The following is a 16,666-nucleotide window of genomic DNA, read 5'->3' as shown; positions in this document are numbered from 1 at the left end:
AACCAGGGTGCAACCAGCAGGGAAACCAGGGTGCAACCAGCAGGGAACCTGGGTGCAACCCGCAGCGAACCTGGGTGTGAACCAGTATCGAACCTGGGTGCAACCAGCAACGAACCTGGGTGCAACCAGGGTCTAACCAGAGTGCGAACCAGCAGGGAACCAGGGTGCGAACCAGTATCGAACCTGGGTGCAACCAGCAACGAACCTGGGTGCAACCAGGGTCTAACCAGAGGCTAACCAGGGGGAACCAGGGTGTGAACCATTAGGGAAAAATAAAAATGAAGATAAGATGGGTTAAGAGAAGAGGGAAACATGTATAACTTCAAAGTCTACCATCAAGAAGAATGAGTAAAGATTGATCCTAGATGCTTCCTAACATGGTTTTTCTTTTAAAGTAAAAGATATGCATGAAAACAGACCCTACATAGAATTGAAATAAATGCCTACCTCTTTGAAAACCCACTTTGTGTTTGATTTTTCTTTGATGTTAATTCCTTGAAGATGATTCCTTGCTTGATAATGACTGCTTTTGATATATATCACCCAACGTATCACCCGATCCGGCAAGGATGGCCGAACCCTTGAAGAGATGAGGGAGAGGGATGAATTTTCTAAGAGAGGGATTCTTTTTTTTCTTCTCCCTTGGATGGTGGGATGAGAGGGTATTTATAGGAGAATGGGATAGGAGGTTAGGTGAGGTTAGGTGAGGTTAGGTAAGGTTAGGTGAGGTTAGGTAAGGTTAGGTGAGGTTAGGTGAGGTTAGGTGAGGTTTGGGTGGTTAGGATGAGAGGAGAGGTTAGGTGAGGTTAGGTGAGGTTTGGATGGTTAGGATGAGAGGAGAGGTTAGGTGGTTTTGGATGGTGAGACCCAGGTCAAGATCTGTCATTGATCTAACGATTTACGGAAATCGGGTCTCGGAATGGAATCAGGGTCCGGGCTATGAAGTGACCCTAGCTTATTTTGTCCCGATTGATGATCCGTAAAGTCAGATCAAGATATTAATGACCTAAAACATATAAATCAATGATAGAGGGGGTTCTCACATGGATTTAACACACTAAATTCACTAATCAGGGTATTTTTCAATTTTTCGGATCTAATCATCTCACCAGGTACATCTCTTTATCATTTTGTTTTTTTTTCAAAAAATTTGAGGATGGATCAATATATTAGGTTATTGTTGGTTAAAGTAAAGCAAAATGTGGGTGTCTACAGATGCCCCTCTTTGGTAGAGACGACGTAGTCATCGAATACCAAAGTCAAAATGACAGAACCATTTTGCGTAGCTTTAATCGACAAAGGACCCCCTAAACACAATGCAACCTAATATAATGCAAGACCTTAGATGAAATCCTAGAATTGGAATGCAATAAAACAAACCCGCTGCGGTGCCGCTGGCAACGAGAGAAATGGGATACCATTTTCAAATGGATTTTCGGAGGGAAAGGAATATCGCTTTTGAACAGCTTCAGAGGAAATGAGACGTCATTTTCAAATGGTCTCAGAGAATAATGGATGACTTTTGAAAGATTCTTAATGAAAATGCAGCATCATTTTTGAATGGGCTTGGGCAAGATGAAATACCGTATTTATACGGATTCCAAGGAAATGAGACATCATAGTTGTATGATGTTCAAAGGGTATAAGAGACCATAGTTGTATGGATTCGAAGAGAATGAAATACCGTATTTGTACGGATTCCAAGGAAATGAGACATCATAGTTGTATGATATTCAAAGGGGATAAGAGACCATAGTTGTATGAACTCGAAGAGAATGAAATACCGTATTTGTACGGATTCCAAGGAAATGAGACATCATAGTTGTATGATGTTCAAAGGGGATAAGAGACCATAGTCGTATGGACTCGGAGAGTGAAATACCGTATTTGTACGGACTCCAAGGAAGCGAGATATCATATTTGTGTGATGTTCAGAGAGAAAATATCTTTTTCCAAATGGATTCAGAGAGATATGATGATTTGAGCTTTGAGAGAAATCGAAATTTCCAATTAACAACTTTAGAAGCAAAGGATTTAATAACACTATGCAGCAAAAGAACTTCAGGGCTTAAATATGGGATGCCACTTCATTAGCAATCTGCCTCAGTTTGAGGCATTCTAACCTTCTTCTATTCGTTGACCAGAGATTATTCTTTCAAAGATCTTCGTCATTCGTGACAGCGTCACCTTTTTCCAAGTTCCTCAGAACCTGTTAATGAACCTGCCTTCAGAGTGATTGCACCCTACAACAATTCTAAAAATAAATTTTTTTTTTTAAATAGAACTACAGACACTTGTAATAAAAACACAAAATAAGAAAGATTACTCCAGTAATCTCGTGATGCTTCTGACTTATTAGTATTTTCTTTTGGGTTAGACTAGCCTCTTTTAAAGAACGTTTCTCCATTGATAAACATCTTCACTTATTTTTAATACAGTGATACCTCATATATCTTTCTATCAACTTTCAGATTGCTTCAAAATTAATGCCCCTAGTTTCGAGAATCATTGTGTATTAGCTTCGCCTGACCTACCGCGAGTTCAGAGACCGATGTAATTCTTTTGGCGTGAATCCAATCTTACCACGACCAAGTCTTCCTTTTTTGGATTTTCAACTTGGTGGACCGCTCGGCCTTAACTTTTGCCTGAATCGCCTTTTCAGGTTTTCGACTCAGCGGGCCACCCCCTTACCTTTTGCCTAAGCCGCCCTTTCAGGTTTTCAACTTAGCAGGGGAATGATCCTAAATTTTGCCTAGATCGCCTTTTCATGTTTTTCAATCTAGCGGATCTTCAAGCTCCATTTCTTTTCTTTTTTATTATTTTTTTTTTATCTTCTTTTCTTTTTACTTGAACACCAAAAGGACTTTATAGGTGAGGTAGGGCTTTTCAAAGAATGGCTTAAGGTTTTGCAAGGGTCTCGACCGAACCTATGAACAGGTTGCCTACGTATCCCAGTGTAGGAATCAGATCATGCGTAGTTCAGGGCGAATGCCCCTAGTATATTGGGATTTGAAGGAAAATTTTATTTAGGCTCAAAAGGGTTTGCAAAAGGTTATAAATTTTTTGATTTTTGGTTATGAATTTGGGATTTATTCGGCCAAAGGACGGCCTTCTGATGTTCAAGCATAGAACCTCTTGAGTTGATCAAGATTTGTTGGTTCTGGCAATATTTCTCCATTTAAATTACGGAGCTTGACGGCTTTTCCGGGTAAGATTTGGTCCACAATGTATGGTCCTGACCAATTTGGTTTGAACTTGCCCCTTGGGTCAAACATTGGTGCTCGATTCTCTTTTAGAACAAGATTGCCTTCTTCTAAATCTCTGACCTTAACCTTTTTATTAAAAGCACGGGCTATTCTGCGCTGATAACCTTGCACATGGTAAAGCGCCTTTAATCTCTTCTCGTCTAGCATGTTCAACTCTTTATACCTGGCATCTGCCCATTCATTTTCTGGTAACTTGACTTCAGTCAATACTCGGAGCGAAGGTACACGGATCTCAACAGGTAGCACTGCTTCCATCCCGTAAACAAGAGAGTAAGGGGTTGCCCCAGTTGAAGCCCTAATTGATGTTCTGTAAGCCCACAAGGCGTATGGTAACTTATTCGACCAATCTTTATAAGTTTCTGACATTTTGCTAATGATAGTCTTGACATTTTTGTTTGCAGCTTCTACCGCTCCATTTGTCTGCGGACGATAAGGCGAGGATTTATGATGCTTAATCTTGAACTCTTCGCAAAGAGAGATTACTTCCTTCTTGAAATGAGATCCATTATCTGAGATAAGTTCATGGGGAATTCCATATCTGCAAATTATGTTGGTGCGTATGAATTTAGCAACTGATGAGGATGTAAGCTTTGCATAAGAAGCGGCCTCAACCCACTTGGTGAAGTAATCAATAGCAACGAGTATGTACTCGTGACCATTAGACGACTTGGGAGAAATCTTGCCAATGATGTCAATTCCCCATACCGAAAACGGCCAAGGAGAGGTAAGAGAATGCAATTCGGTGGGTGGTACATGGATGAGATTCGCATGTATCTGACATTTATAGCATCTCTTCACAAATGTGTGACAATCTGCTTCTAATGTCGGCCAATAATACCCCAGACGTAGGATCTTCCTTGCCAACATCTTCCCATTCATATGAGGCCCACACACCCCTTCATGAATATCTGCGAGAATTTCTTCTGCCTGATCTTCAGTGACACATAAGAGTTGAATTCCATCGAAAGACCGTCGATACAACTCTCCTCCACAAATGACGAAATTAGCTGCCAATCTCTGCAAAGTCCTTATTTCTTTACTCGACGCCTCATTGGGATGCCCCTGGCCTGAGATGTAGTTCTTTATGTCTGTATACCATGGCTTTCCATCGGGACATCTTGCAGCTATTTCTATAGCATCAACATATGCAGGAGCCCATTGCTCTTGAACCGTGATGGGCCTCATCTTCATATTGTGAGGTATGTCAATCATGGAAGCTAACGTTGCTAAGGCATCGGCGAATCTATTCTTCAACCTTGGCAAATAACTGAAAGTGACGCGTTGAAATTGCTTAGCGAGAATATCCAAGTATTCATGATATGGCAATAGCTTTTCTTCTTTGGTTCTCCACTCTCCTTGAGTTTGGCAAATGATTAGCTTCGAATCTCCATATACGTCAAGATTCTCTATGCCTAAGGCCAATGCAGCCTCAAGCCCAACAATGCATGCTTCATATTCTGCCATATTGTTGGTGCAATTGAATTGTAACTTAACGGCAACGGGGACATGCTCATTTCGAGGCGACACAAGCAATGCCCCTACTCCTTGTCCTGTTTGGTTTGCTGCTCCATCAAAATAGAGGGTCCAACCAGTTTCTGGATACTCATCTTCAACCATCATGATCTCTTCATCTGGGAACATCGGCTTGAAATGCTGACTTTCTTCTCGGGGTGCTTCCGCCAATTGTTCAGCAATGGCTCGGCCCTTTACTGATTTTTGGGTTACATGAGTGATGTCAAATTCAGACAACAATAATAACCATCTGGCAGTCCTGCCTGTCAGGGCTGGTTTTTCAAAGAGATACTTCAGAGGATCCATCCTTGACAAAAGCAGGACCTTATGTGATAAAAGGTAATGCCTGAGTCGCTGAGTGGCCCAAACCAAGGCTAAGCAGGTTTTTTCTAGGACAGTATACTTTTGTTCATACTCCAACATCTTCTTGCTAAGATAATACACAGCCTTTTCATGCTTGGTTTCTGGATCTTGCTGTGCTAACATACAACCCATTGTGGTTTCTGTTACTGACAAGTAAAGCAGCAATGGATGCCCCGGTATCACTGGTGCTACTATCGGTGGCTCAGACAAACTTTGCTTTATCTTTTCAAAGGCCTGCTGACATTCCTCTGTCCATTCTTTGGAAGAGTTCTTCTTTAAGAGCTTAAAGATAGGTTCACAAGTTGATGTCAGATGAGCGATGAATCGCCTTAGGAACTGTATCCTTCCTAGGAATCCCCGAATTTCCTTCTCGGTTCTAGGCGGTGGCATCTCCTGGATAGCCTTAATCTTCTGAGGATCTACCTCTATACCCCTTTGACTCACCATAAATCCAAGCAACTTACCGGAGGTAACCCCGAACACACACTTGCTAGGATTCAGGCGAAGCTGGTATTTGAGAATTCTTTCAAAGAACTTCTTAAGGTTCGGGATATGATCTTTCCTTTCCTTGGCTTTTACAATCATATCATCGACATAAACTTCGACTTCTCTATGTATCATGTCATGGAGCAAGGCTGTAGCTGCTCTTTGGTATGTCGCACCGGCATTCTTAAGACCAAATGGCATTACCCGATAGCAATATGTCCCCCATTGTGTAATGAACGAGGTCTTAGCCATGTCCTCGGGTGCCATCTTAATTTGATTGTAGCCCGAGAAACCATCCATAAAAGATAGTAATTCATGCCCGGCCGTATTGTCCACCAAGATATCGATATGTGGTAGAGGGAAATCATCTTTTGGACTTGCCTTGTTCAAATCCCTGAAATCTACACACATTCTCACCTTTCCATCTTTCTTCGGTACAGGTACTATATTTGCGAGCCATTCTGGATATTCCACCACTTGCAGAAATCCAGCATTCAACTGCTTAGTAACCTCTTCTTCTACTTTCAGGACCCACTCAGGCTTCATTCTCCTTAGCTTCTGCTTTTTAGGTTTAATCCCAGGCAATAAAGGTAGCTTGTGCTGAACAATGTCTTCGCTCAACCCGGGCATATCTTTGTAGGACCAGGCAAAAACTTCTTTATATTCCTTAAGTAGGTTTATTAATTCATCGCGCTCTTCAGAGGATAGAGTATTTCCAATTCGTATTTCCTGTATTAAATCTTCTGTTCCGATGTTTATAATTTCGATTTCATCTTTAAGAGGCTGGGCTCGGCGCTCCTCCTCTTGTTTGAGCATATGCTGCAATTCAAGGGGAGTTTCGTCGATCCCCCCTTCCTCATCTGAGGAGGGAGTGTTATCATTATTATTAAAGTCAGAAGCAAACACAGAGACATACTGAGAATCAGATTTCATTGAATTGAAAGAAGTTACATCATTATCATTGGACTCATCCTGAACAGGTTCAGGATTCACATAGTAAATAAACTCAGAAAATGACTCGCCTGGACTAGGCACTGACACTGATTCACTCGACTTGACTAGACTTGACTTAGCAATAAAATAAGATGGAAAAACATCAGAACTCCAGTTTGAAAGATTTTCTGTTGCAGGTGCAATCTGACTCTGAGGTTCAGTAAAGGTATCATTACTCTGAATAACTGCCACTAGCATATCTTCACAATCTGTCTCTTCTTGTTCTTCAGAATAGTAATCAACATCAGGCACATTTTCTTCAAACAAAGATTCCAGCACATCTGGCTCAAGGTAGACTAACCAGTCCTCAACAGTTTTCTCAACATAATATATCGGCGGTTCTGTTTCTGGGAGAGCAAGGCCACTGAATATTTCAAAACCGGGTATCATGATCCCTGTCACTGAGTCATACCATGGTTCAGAAAACCCATAGTATGGAAACGTCTCACCTTCTTTGATAAAATGACCATTCATTGATAAGGGATATGGAGCCATTAGGAGTACCCTTCCGGTGCGGCGGATTTCTTCCTTCAATTTCAACAATTTTTCCATGGCTTCCTCCTCCTCTTCAGTAGGTACATATCCAAGACCGAAAATTCCATGGTTTGCTTTGATTGGGCGCCAGTGAGATGCCTTGCTTGGATCACGGCCCAAATTCATACCAGGGAAGTAGTTCATTTTTCTCATCATCTTGGCCACCACAGAACTGATGGCGAACGGCAAACACAACTCCTCCCGAGAGGCATCCTTGTAAGAGATAACAGCAACCTCGAATGCGAAACCATTCAAGTTGTAGTCATCTGCTTTTGCAACTGGAAGGATCAAAGTTTCTCCTGTTATTTGCCCTATTTCTGGCTCTTCATCACCTCTGACAGTGAACAACTTCCCATCTTTAATGAACTTCAATTTTTGGTGAAGGGTTGAAGCGACAGCACCTTCCTTATGCAACCAGGGACGTCCTAGAAGCATATTGAACGAGGCTTTGATATCAATAACTTGAAACTCAACCTCAAATTCTTGACCGCCCATAACGATCTTGGTGGTGAGGACTCCGACCACATTTCTTCGGGTATTGTCATATGCGAGGATACCAAGGGTTGATTCGGCAAAATCAGTGGGACCGAAACCCAAGGTAATGGCAGTTCTTAATGGACACACATTCAACGCGGATCCGTTATCTACCAACACAGATGGTACTTTCTTGCCTCCACAAACAATAGTGACATGAAGAGCTCTAGCATGATTCCGACCTTGAGGAGGCAGCTCTTGATCTGAGAAACTAATGGCCCTGGTGGCCTGGGTTAGAGCAACAACTTCAGCCAGTTGCTCCGGAGATATCTCTGAGGATACCTGTGTTGTATTCAATTCTTTTAACACAGCCTCTCTGTGTTTCTTTGATGCTATCAATAATCCCCATACAGATATAACAGCCTGAGTTTTCTTTAACTGCTGCACAACTTCATCATCTGGATCTTTCACATATTGCGGCTCCTCTCCTCGAGCCAATGCCCCTGGATTTTCGACTCTCAATTCAACAGGTTTGAAAATTCTTCCGCCCCTTGTCACATGTCTGACTTCATCCAATTCAGGCTCATCATAAGTGATAATTTGAGGGACTTGTGGCTCATAGGTGATTACCAAGGGAGGTACAGACTCTCTTAGGTGTGATTCATCACAGAATATGATTTGGGGTTCAGAGATGGGTTCTAAGGCACATATGAGGGTAAGAGGGTCAAACTCAGGATCTCCTATGGTTATGGCATTAACGGCAGCAGGAGGATTTGCATGACCAGGTAATGGGTTTTGGGTGACATTGGGTCTTGGCTGGAATGCAATGACTTTCTCATCAATGAGTTTCTGGATTCTAAATTTCAAGGCAATGCAGTTGTCAGTAAGATGACCAGGACCTCTGTGGTACTCACAGTGTAGGTCAGCTCGCCAACTTGCAGGTAGAGGATTGGGGGGAGGCCGGATGGCAGGTAAGGTTATGCGACCTGAAGCAAGACACTGCTTAAGCACCTCTGAAGATGGAATGGGAAGAGGGGTAAATTCTACCCGGGTTTGTTGCCGAGGTGCGGTTGCGGTTTGAGCATAGTCCATTACTAAAGGTTCTTGGGACCTAGAGGATTGAGCATTGGAACGGGAAATACTATTGACTTGGGCTGGAGGGGACTTTTTGAAATCTCTGGGGTTTGGGTTGCTACGGTTGAATACACCTTGAGCCATAGCCTCCTCTATCTGGGTGCCAGCCACGATGAAGTGTTTGAAGTCTGGATAGTATTGCAAAGACATGTGATACTGGAGCTGGGGGGAAATATTTTTCATGATTATCTGGACTTGTTCTTCCTCAGACGGGCGCTCCATCATCTGAGCTGCTATTCTCCTCCATCTTTTCACAAAAATCAAAAAGGATTCCCTCAAGTCTTGCTTTGTTCTCTCTAAATCCTTTCTGGTGATTTCTGTCCCATCATCATATTTGAATTGCCTGATGAACTGCTCGCCGATATCCTTCCATGTCCTGTAACGAGTCTTGTCCAAGACCATGAACCATCTCCTCGCAACCTTGGTTAGGGAAACTGGGAACAATTGAGCCATTTGCTCAGAAGATAACCCTTGAGGCTGACACATGATGGTGAACATTTGCAAATGTGTGATTGGACAACCCACACCATCATATTTGTCGAAATCGGGCATTTGAAAATTGGCAGGAAGGCGAATTTCGGGAAATAAAGTAAGATCACTGGGATTGAAACCACCCTGGTCTTGAAACTGAATGTCTTGAACTTTCCTGGTAAGAGTCTCTAATTTCTCCATAACAGACTTATCAACCATGGACTGAGAAGGCCTACTGTGATTCTCGCTGTACTGCTCTTTTTCTAAGTCTTCTTCGACTTTATCAGGGATATTGATGAACACTGTTTGGGCAGGTGCTACTGGAGTAGCTGCTTGGCGCATAGGCCCTTTATCCTTGGACAACGACGGTCCCAACTTTTCAGAAAGCTGAGCCTTGATAACTCGGTTTTCTTCTTTGAGTTCTTGAAGCTGTTGGAGAATCAAGGTAAGAGTATCGGTAATAGCAGCGGGTGGAAGACCATCTTGGTTGTCTGCCATTGGTGAGGATGAGGACGGGAAAGAAGGAGATGCTGGGGTTCTTAGAGAAGGTGGCGGAGAAACAGATTTCCTCTCTAACCGCGAAGAGACCCGAACCCAAGGAGTATTAGGGTTAGCTATGATGTTTATTGCCCTGTAATATCCGAAAGACATATTTTAAAATCAGAGAGAAGAATAGACGATGATGCACACATAGACAAAGATAATGAAAGAGAAGGATGGACTTTATTGATCAATCATTAAAATTTGAGTACATGGTTCAATCTTTCAAAGATAAACATGGAACTAAGCATTCTTTTTAGACTTCTTCTTCGGACGACAATCTTCCTCAACTGACTCCTTTAAAGGTTTGATGATTCTTGCATCCCAAGCAGATGAAACAGCTTTGACAATCTTGGGCTTGAGACCCTCAGGCGGATAGAAATGATGAAGGGGAGGCACAATGGATTGCTCCCTTCCATACTGACGCTGAATCCTGGCAGGAACATAAAAGGAAGTCTTTTTGAGACCAAGAAGGCGAACGTAGTTAGCTTCTCCGGTGTTGAAGACAGCTTCTTGGATTCCGGGAATTTGCCAATAAATCTGATCTTCTTGGCGAGAATTTAACCATTCAACCCAATCGCTTTTATGATCGAAAGAAACATCATGACGCCATTCACTGAAGGTGTATAACGTATGATCAAAATGGACAGGAGCTGCAATTTTTAGCTTGTGGCATAACCACACTTGAAGTAATGCAGGACATCCTGAGAAAGACCCAACGAAAGAGCGAATATAAGAGCTTGGACCTGAACTGGCACGAAGGTGAGCCATATCATCCAATCCATTGAAAGTTTCTGCAAGCATAGTAGGAATTGGATTGGCGCCACGATCCATTTGATCAACGAGGTCCAGAAGAACAGCTGACGCAAAGCGAGAAGGCTGGACAGTGAGGAACCTAGCAAAGGAGCAGAATCTCAAAGCGCGCCGTCGAGCTTTTTGAATATCAACAGCACCAATGTATCCAACAGGAGGGTAAATGTCAATCAGTCGCTGCATGGACACTTCTTGGCCTTTCATGAAAGAGTTCATGGATTCATCTGGATTATCCATCAAGCAAAGGAACAAAGGACGATAATCTGGAACACAGGATGGCTTCACTAGAGGGCCATCCACAGGATATTCCAATAAGGCACACCATTCTTCAAAGGTGGGACACATTTCTTGGTTGCCAAAACGGAAGACATGATGATCGGGATCCCAACACTCTGATGCGGCATAGAGTAATCCCCAATCGAGCTTGATGGTTGCCACGTAGCCGAAGAGATTTTTCTCTTGTTCACTTATGGCGTAGATATGGGATTCTCTTAATGTACCACGGATCCAATCAAGAATTGTACGAGTAGACATAGTGCCCGTAAGCCAAGAGAAGGGATATAAGAATGATCAGGATTACATGAACACGAGATTAGGATAAGTTCCTGCCAGTACAAGGAAAGTATGAATACATGATCGAATCACACGATAGAAGAATGAAAGGCATACGATCGAAAGATTAGATGAGATAGCATAAGATTGCTTTCAACGGATAGATCAAGAATGACTAATCCTATGAGATCTTTGGAAATGATAGGATTTATATCCTAACCCCTAAAGGAAATTTTTTTTTTTTAATCTCGCACATTTTAACAGTGTGACCTGAAGGCATCAACCCTAATCCTAATCAAGCGGAGTGGAGAGAGGATCTCGACTCATGACTTTGTTCGTGTACCTAGGACCGATCGTAGCCATTGGAAGATGGTCTACGGCCTAATCTAGACACAAATAGGCAGGATATCCTAAACTAGGCTCACACACGTGATGCACATGTGTTCGTATACTACATGCATGTGTGGGTTAATCTAGGGGTAAGGCCAAGAGTTCCCTTAGCGCGAATCCCTGTTCGATATACTGTACCAGTGTCCGGCGTATCAGTACGTGAACAAGAGATCCGTTTACGTACCATAATGGTACTAGGCTAAGGGTGGAATGCTTCTCTAGCACAGAGGCACCAGGTGATGAAATCCCAGTCAACCATGCTAGATAACACTCCGGGTTCCTAAAATAGGACGTGTGTGCACGTGAGATGCAGAGTTTAGATGCAAGTGATGTAAGTGTGTGCAATATGTTTGCGCAATCTATGATGCCTTCAGGTTTTGTTAGATTAAGTTTGAGTAAAGTGTGATGAGAAAATAAAACAAGACAAACTAATCTAACAAGTATAGAGTTTTTATGAGCCAATTAAATTAAATTCAAATGAATTATCTTTTGAAATTTTAATGAAGTTAGGTGGTCCCCAGCAGAGTCGCCAAACTGTGGTACCTAGCCCGTGAGGGAGTGTGGGGCGCGAGCCGCCACGCGCTCTCTCTTGGTCTCTCGTATCCACGCGATTGGCGTGTGTTTTTAATTGTTGATTGTAATTCGTCTTTTATGTGAACTTGGGATCACTAAGGCAATCCGAATTCCACACGAAAGAGACTGACAGAGTCGCCACCTAGATGTGGGATCTAGGACCCGAAATTAACCAGAAATCTAGACTCGCTACCTGGTTACGAGAATGGAAGGTATGGGGAGTTATCCGCCACATGCACCATTCCTGCCCGATAATCGGCCTTCGATTCCAAAAGCTAACTTTTTTAAATTTATTTTAAATGGCTCATTCAACTCTATGTTAATGTGCGAACTAAGTGACATGCATCCTATGATCTAATTTCAATGTGAATCCTAGATGTGTATCTTGATTTATTAATTTGTCTGGATTCATTCTAAGTGAAAGTTCTCCTAGAATTCTAATTTCATGGAAAGCCCTAAATGATTTGATTAAGCATTTACAAGAAAATTAATATCCAAAACACCACAATTTGTTGTGGTGCCGACTCGCGGGTGGTATGCCGTCAGACATCCAAGCTGCCTACGTACCCAAGCCTCACTGGGATCAGAGTCGACGTAGTTCGGTGTACCTAAGCTAAGCTACTTATACCTAACTCAACTAGGACACCGACCTAGACGGGATTGACTGTTTCAACAGTTTTAGGAGAAGTTATTTAATTCAAGTTGAGGATTTTATTATCTTAGGATTTCATCTAAGATGCTATATGATTCTCATCTAAATGCAAATGGTCCCTTAGACTAATGCAGGTTTGCCTACATCCTAGTTTACTAGGCTTGTCCTAGGGAAAGATTGGGTGACTAGTGTAACTAGACCTATGGCACGGTTGCTATACATAGCAAACGTCCGTGATGAGGCTGGACTCCTAACTCTAGGACTCCCTAAAACCTAAGACTCCCTAAAACTTAGGACACGACACGACACCGGTGTTCCTAAATTGGGCTCTAAGGGTCCTTACGACGGAAACCGTAATCCAACGGTTCCGAGAGACACGAGGTGAATCGATTTCAGTTCTTGAGGTTAGTGAAAAAAGGGATGGAAGAGATGATGAAATAGTGTGAGGGAATGAGAAAGATAGAGAAAGGTGCGACTGAACTTGGGAGTACCAAATTGCCTACGTACCCCGCGATGGGGATCAAGCCACACGTAGTTCCGCTGGGGAGGTTGCTTGGATTTTGGAAAACAGGATTGGTATTTGGATCAGGAATCGGGTTTGTATTTGAGCATTGGACTTGAGATTCAGAAACATTGATTTAGCAATGGGATTTTGGAATTGGGAATTTGCATCAAAGAATTGAGCATATAGGAATCATCAAGGGTTTGAATTTTGGGAATTCAAAATGGGCGGGCTTATGAGATTCGGTCAAATGGATTCAGACATGCGACTCAGATTGTGTTGGGATATGACTTGGTTAGGCAAAAGGGAGGAAGTTCTATTAGGTGTAAAAGGGCATTAGTAGAATAGGGGAATGACTCGGTTGTGACCTGGAAGGCCGCAACTTGGTCGAATGCGACTCGGTTGCATTGGGATGGGTTGATTAAGGAATTGGATTGAGTCAACTAAGGGGAGAGTCCAATCGGTTAAAGAGGTTGAGCATACTCGACTAGAGAGTTGGGTCAACTCGACTAGGGAGGTTGGCTAGAGTTGACTCAGTTGAGCTGGGTTGGGATCCCACTTGGATGGATTGTATTGGGGCGATTTGACTTAAGCTGCAGGTGGCCTGGCTGGGTTAGATTTAATGTAACCAGATTTATGGATAAATGGTGTGCCTCAGTGAGTGGACAAAGGTATGGCTTGGGTTGATGTGACTCGGTTGAGTTGTGCTAGGGTCAGGTTAGGTGGGGTTAATGGTTGAGTTGGATTGGATTGGGTTAATGGTCAAGGTCAAGTGCGGGTTGACTTGGCTTAGACTGGATTGGAACTGGTTGAGCGTGGATTGGGGTGCGGCTTGAGGTTTGGGTGGTTGGAGTATCTTAGGAACCAATAGGGCAAAGTGGCTCTTAAGGGGAATGAATTAATTGGGCCGAATGGGCCCGATGGCCGGGTTAACTGGGTTGGCCGGGTCTATTGTAGGGGTGTATGAGGGTACTGTTGGGTGGATGAATGAAAGGCATGTGGTGTATGATGTGTGGCTATGGTTATAGGGTTTAAGGCTTATGGGTATGGGTTTAGGTGTGGTTAATGGTTAGGTTGGATTGGGTTAATGGTTAGGGTCAAGTGAGTCGGGTCTAAGTTAGGAGCAAACCCGAGACTAGCCATGGTCTAACTAGGAGGAAGCAGGGTACAAACCAGGGTGCGGACCAGGGTGCACCAGGGTGCGAACCAGCAGGGAACCAGGGTGCGAACCAGCAGGGGAACCAGGGTGCAACCAGCAGGGAACCTGGGTGCAACCAGCAGCGAACCTGGGTGCAACCAGGGTCTAACCAGAGTGCGAACCAGCAGGGAACCAGGGTGCGAACCAGCAGGGGAACCAGGGTGCAACCAGCAGGGAAACCAGGGTGCAACCAGCAGGGAACCTGGGTGCAACCCGCAGCGAACCTGGGTGTGAACCAGTATCGAACCTGGGTGCAACCAGCAACGAACCTGGGTGCAACCAGGGTCTAACCAGAGTGCGAACCAGCAGGGAACCAGGGTGCGAACCAGTATCGAACCTGGGTGCAACCAGCAACGAACCTGGGTGCAACCAGGGTCTAACCAGAGGCTAACCAGGGGGAACCAGGGTGTGAACCATTAGGGAAAAATAAAAATGAAGATAAGATGGGTTAAGAGAAGAGGGAAACATGTATAACTTCAAAGTCTACCATCAAGAAGAATGAGTAAAGATTGATCCTAGATGCTTCCTAACATGGTTTTTCTTTTAAAGTAAAAGATATGCATGAAAACAGACCCTACATAGAATTGAAATAAATGCCTACCTCTTTGAAAACCCACTTTGTGTTTGATTTTTCTTTGATGTTAATTCCTTGAAGATGATTCCTTGCTTGATAATGACTGCTTTTGATATATATCACCCAACGTATCACCCGATCCGGCAAGGATGGCCGAACCCTTGAAGAGATGAGGGAGAGGGATGAATTTTCTAAGAGAGGGATTCTTTTTTTTCTTCTCCCTTGGATGGTGGGATGAGAGGGTATTTATAGGAGAATGGGATAGGAGGTTAGGTGAGGTTAGGTGAGGTTAGGTAAGGTTAGGTGAGGTTAGGTAAGGTTAGGTGAGGTTAGGTGAGGTTAGGTGAGGTTTGGGTGGTTAGGATGAGAGGAGAGGTTAGGTGAGGTTAGGTGAGGTTTGGATGGTTAGGATGAGAGGAGAGGTTAGGTGGTTTTGGATGGTGAGACCCAGGTCAAGATCTGTCATTGATCTAACGATTTACGGAAATCGGGTCTCGGAATGGAATCAGGGTCCGGGCTATGAAGTGACCCTAGCTTATTTTGTCCCGATTGATGATCCGTAAAGTCAGATCAAGATATTAATGACCTAAAACATATAAATCAATGATAGAGGGGGTTCTCACATGGATTTAACACACTAAATTCACTAATCAGGGTATTTTTCAATTTTTCGGATCTAATCATCTCACCAGGTACATCTCTTTATCATTTTGTTTTTTTTTCAAAAAATTTGAGGATGGATCAATATATTAGGTTATTGTTGGTTAAAGTAAAGCAAAATGTGGGTGTCTACAATCACCACCACCGTTGTATTCGTAGCACCATTGTCTTACTTGTTAGCTCGCTTCGGATAATCCTACTTGATGAGACCATATTCCTTGAAATAATAGCATTGCATACGCTTTATAATGACCCTCGATCTTGACCTGAGTTTTCTGGATCCCTTGTCAAACAACCTTCCTCTTTGATTCTCACTATGAACAATCAGCCCATGCTCTTGAGTTCCATCAAGAACAGGTTTCTTCCGCATCTCATTCGATTAGAGCGACACCGTGACCTTCTAACTTCGCGGTATCCTTACCGTCAAGAACAAGTTGTCACAAGGTTGTCATATGAATCCAGAAGCGAAGTAAGAAGAAGAAGAGCCTTGTCTTCTTCTTTCAACTTTTCATCAATCTTGCAGAGTTGATCCGGAAGCCTATTGAGATTCATAAACGTACAATAGGCAAAGATGGAAGCAAAATAGAACAAATGAGCATGGGAAAAAGCTAAAACTAGGGAGGTAGAAAGTCAAAAGCTCAATACTCTCCCTAGATACACCTTCTTTGGCAAACCTATCCACCTCACTATTAGCTGACCGCCTTACATGGTTAAAAGAAATAGACGCAATCTCAATTCTATCCTTAATTCCATCAAACAGGGCGGCGAATCTCCGAGGAACCAAAGTTGAACCTCTTAGCCATGTAATGACGTTTAGAGAATCTCCTTCCACCACCACCTTATTTAGATCTACATTTTGGAGCAATTTGATTCCATGGTGAACGGCGCGAACTTCCACCTCATTTGAGTCCGCTACTCTGATAGGACCTCTAAATGCCCATATCACTACTCCATCTTCTTCCCTCAATAGGCCTTCGAT

The 16,666-nt window shown here is 43.1% G+C and overlaps 2 protein-coding genes across 2 annotated transcripts in view; both read right to left on the bottom strand.

Moving 5' to 3' along the window:
• Positions 1 to 16,666, bottom strand: part of LOC143850658 (dolichyl-diphosphooligosaccharide--protein glycosyltransferase 48 kDa subunit-like) — a 47,923-nt gene that overhangs the window by 25,167 nt on the left and 6,090 nt on the right. The window lies entirely within an intron of this gene.
• Positions 9,857 to 15,259, bottom strand: LOC143849406 (uncharacterized). Its single transcript, XM_077358411.1, has 3 exons — positions 15,055 to 15,259; positions 10,199 to 11,191; positions 9,857 to 9,864 (listed from the first exon to the last, which is right to left on the bottom strand). The coding sequence occupies exons 2-3, from the start codon at positions 11,118 to 11,120 to the stop codon at positions 9,857 to 9,859; spliced, it is 930 nt and encodes a 309-aa protein (XP_077214526.1). The 5' UTR covers positions 11,121 to 11,191; positions 15,055 to 15,259.

Source organism: Tasmannia lanceolata, unplaced genomic scaffold (genome assembly GCF_043159265.1).
Source record: "Tasmannia lanceolata isolate RefF3 unplaced genomic scaffold, GAP_Taslan_0.1 ptg000018l, whole genome shotgun sequence".
Taxonomy (NCBI): domain Eukaryota; kingdom Viridiplantae; phylum Streptophyta; class Magnoliopsida; order Canellales; family Winteraceae; genus Tasmannia; species Tasmannia lanceolata.
Note: the sequence above shows the minus strand (reverse complement) of the source record. Positions and strands in the feature narration are given on the sequence as shown.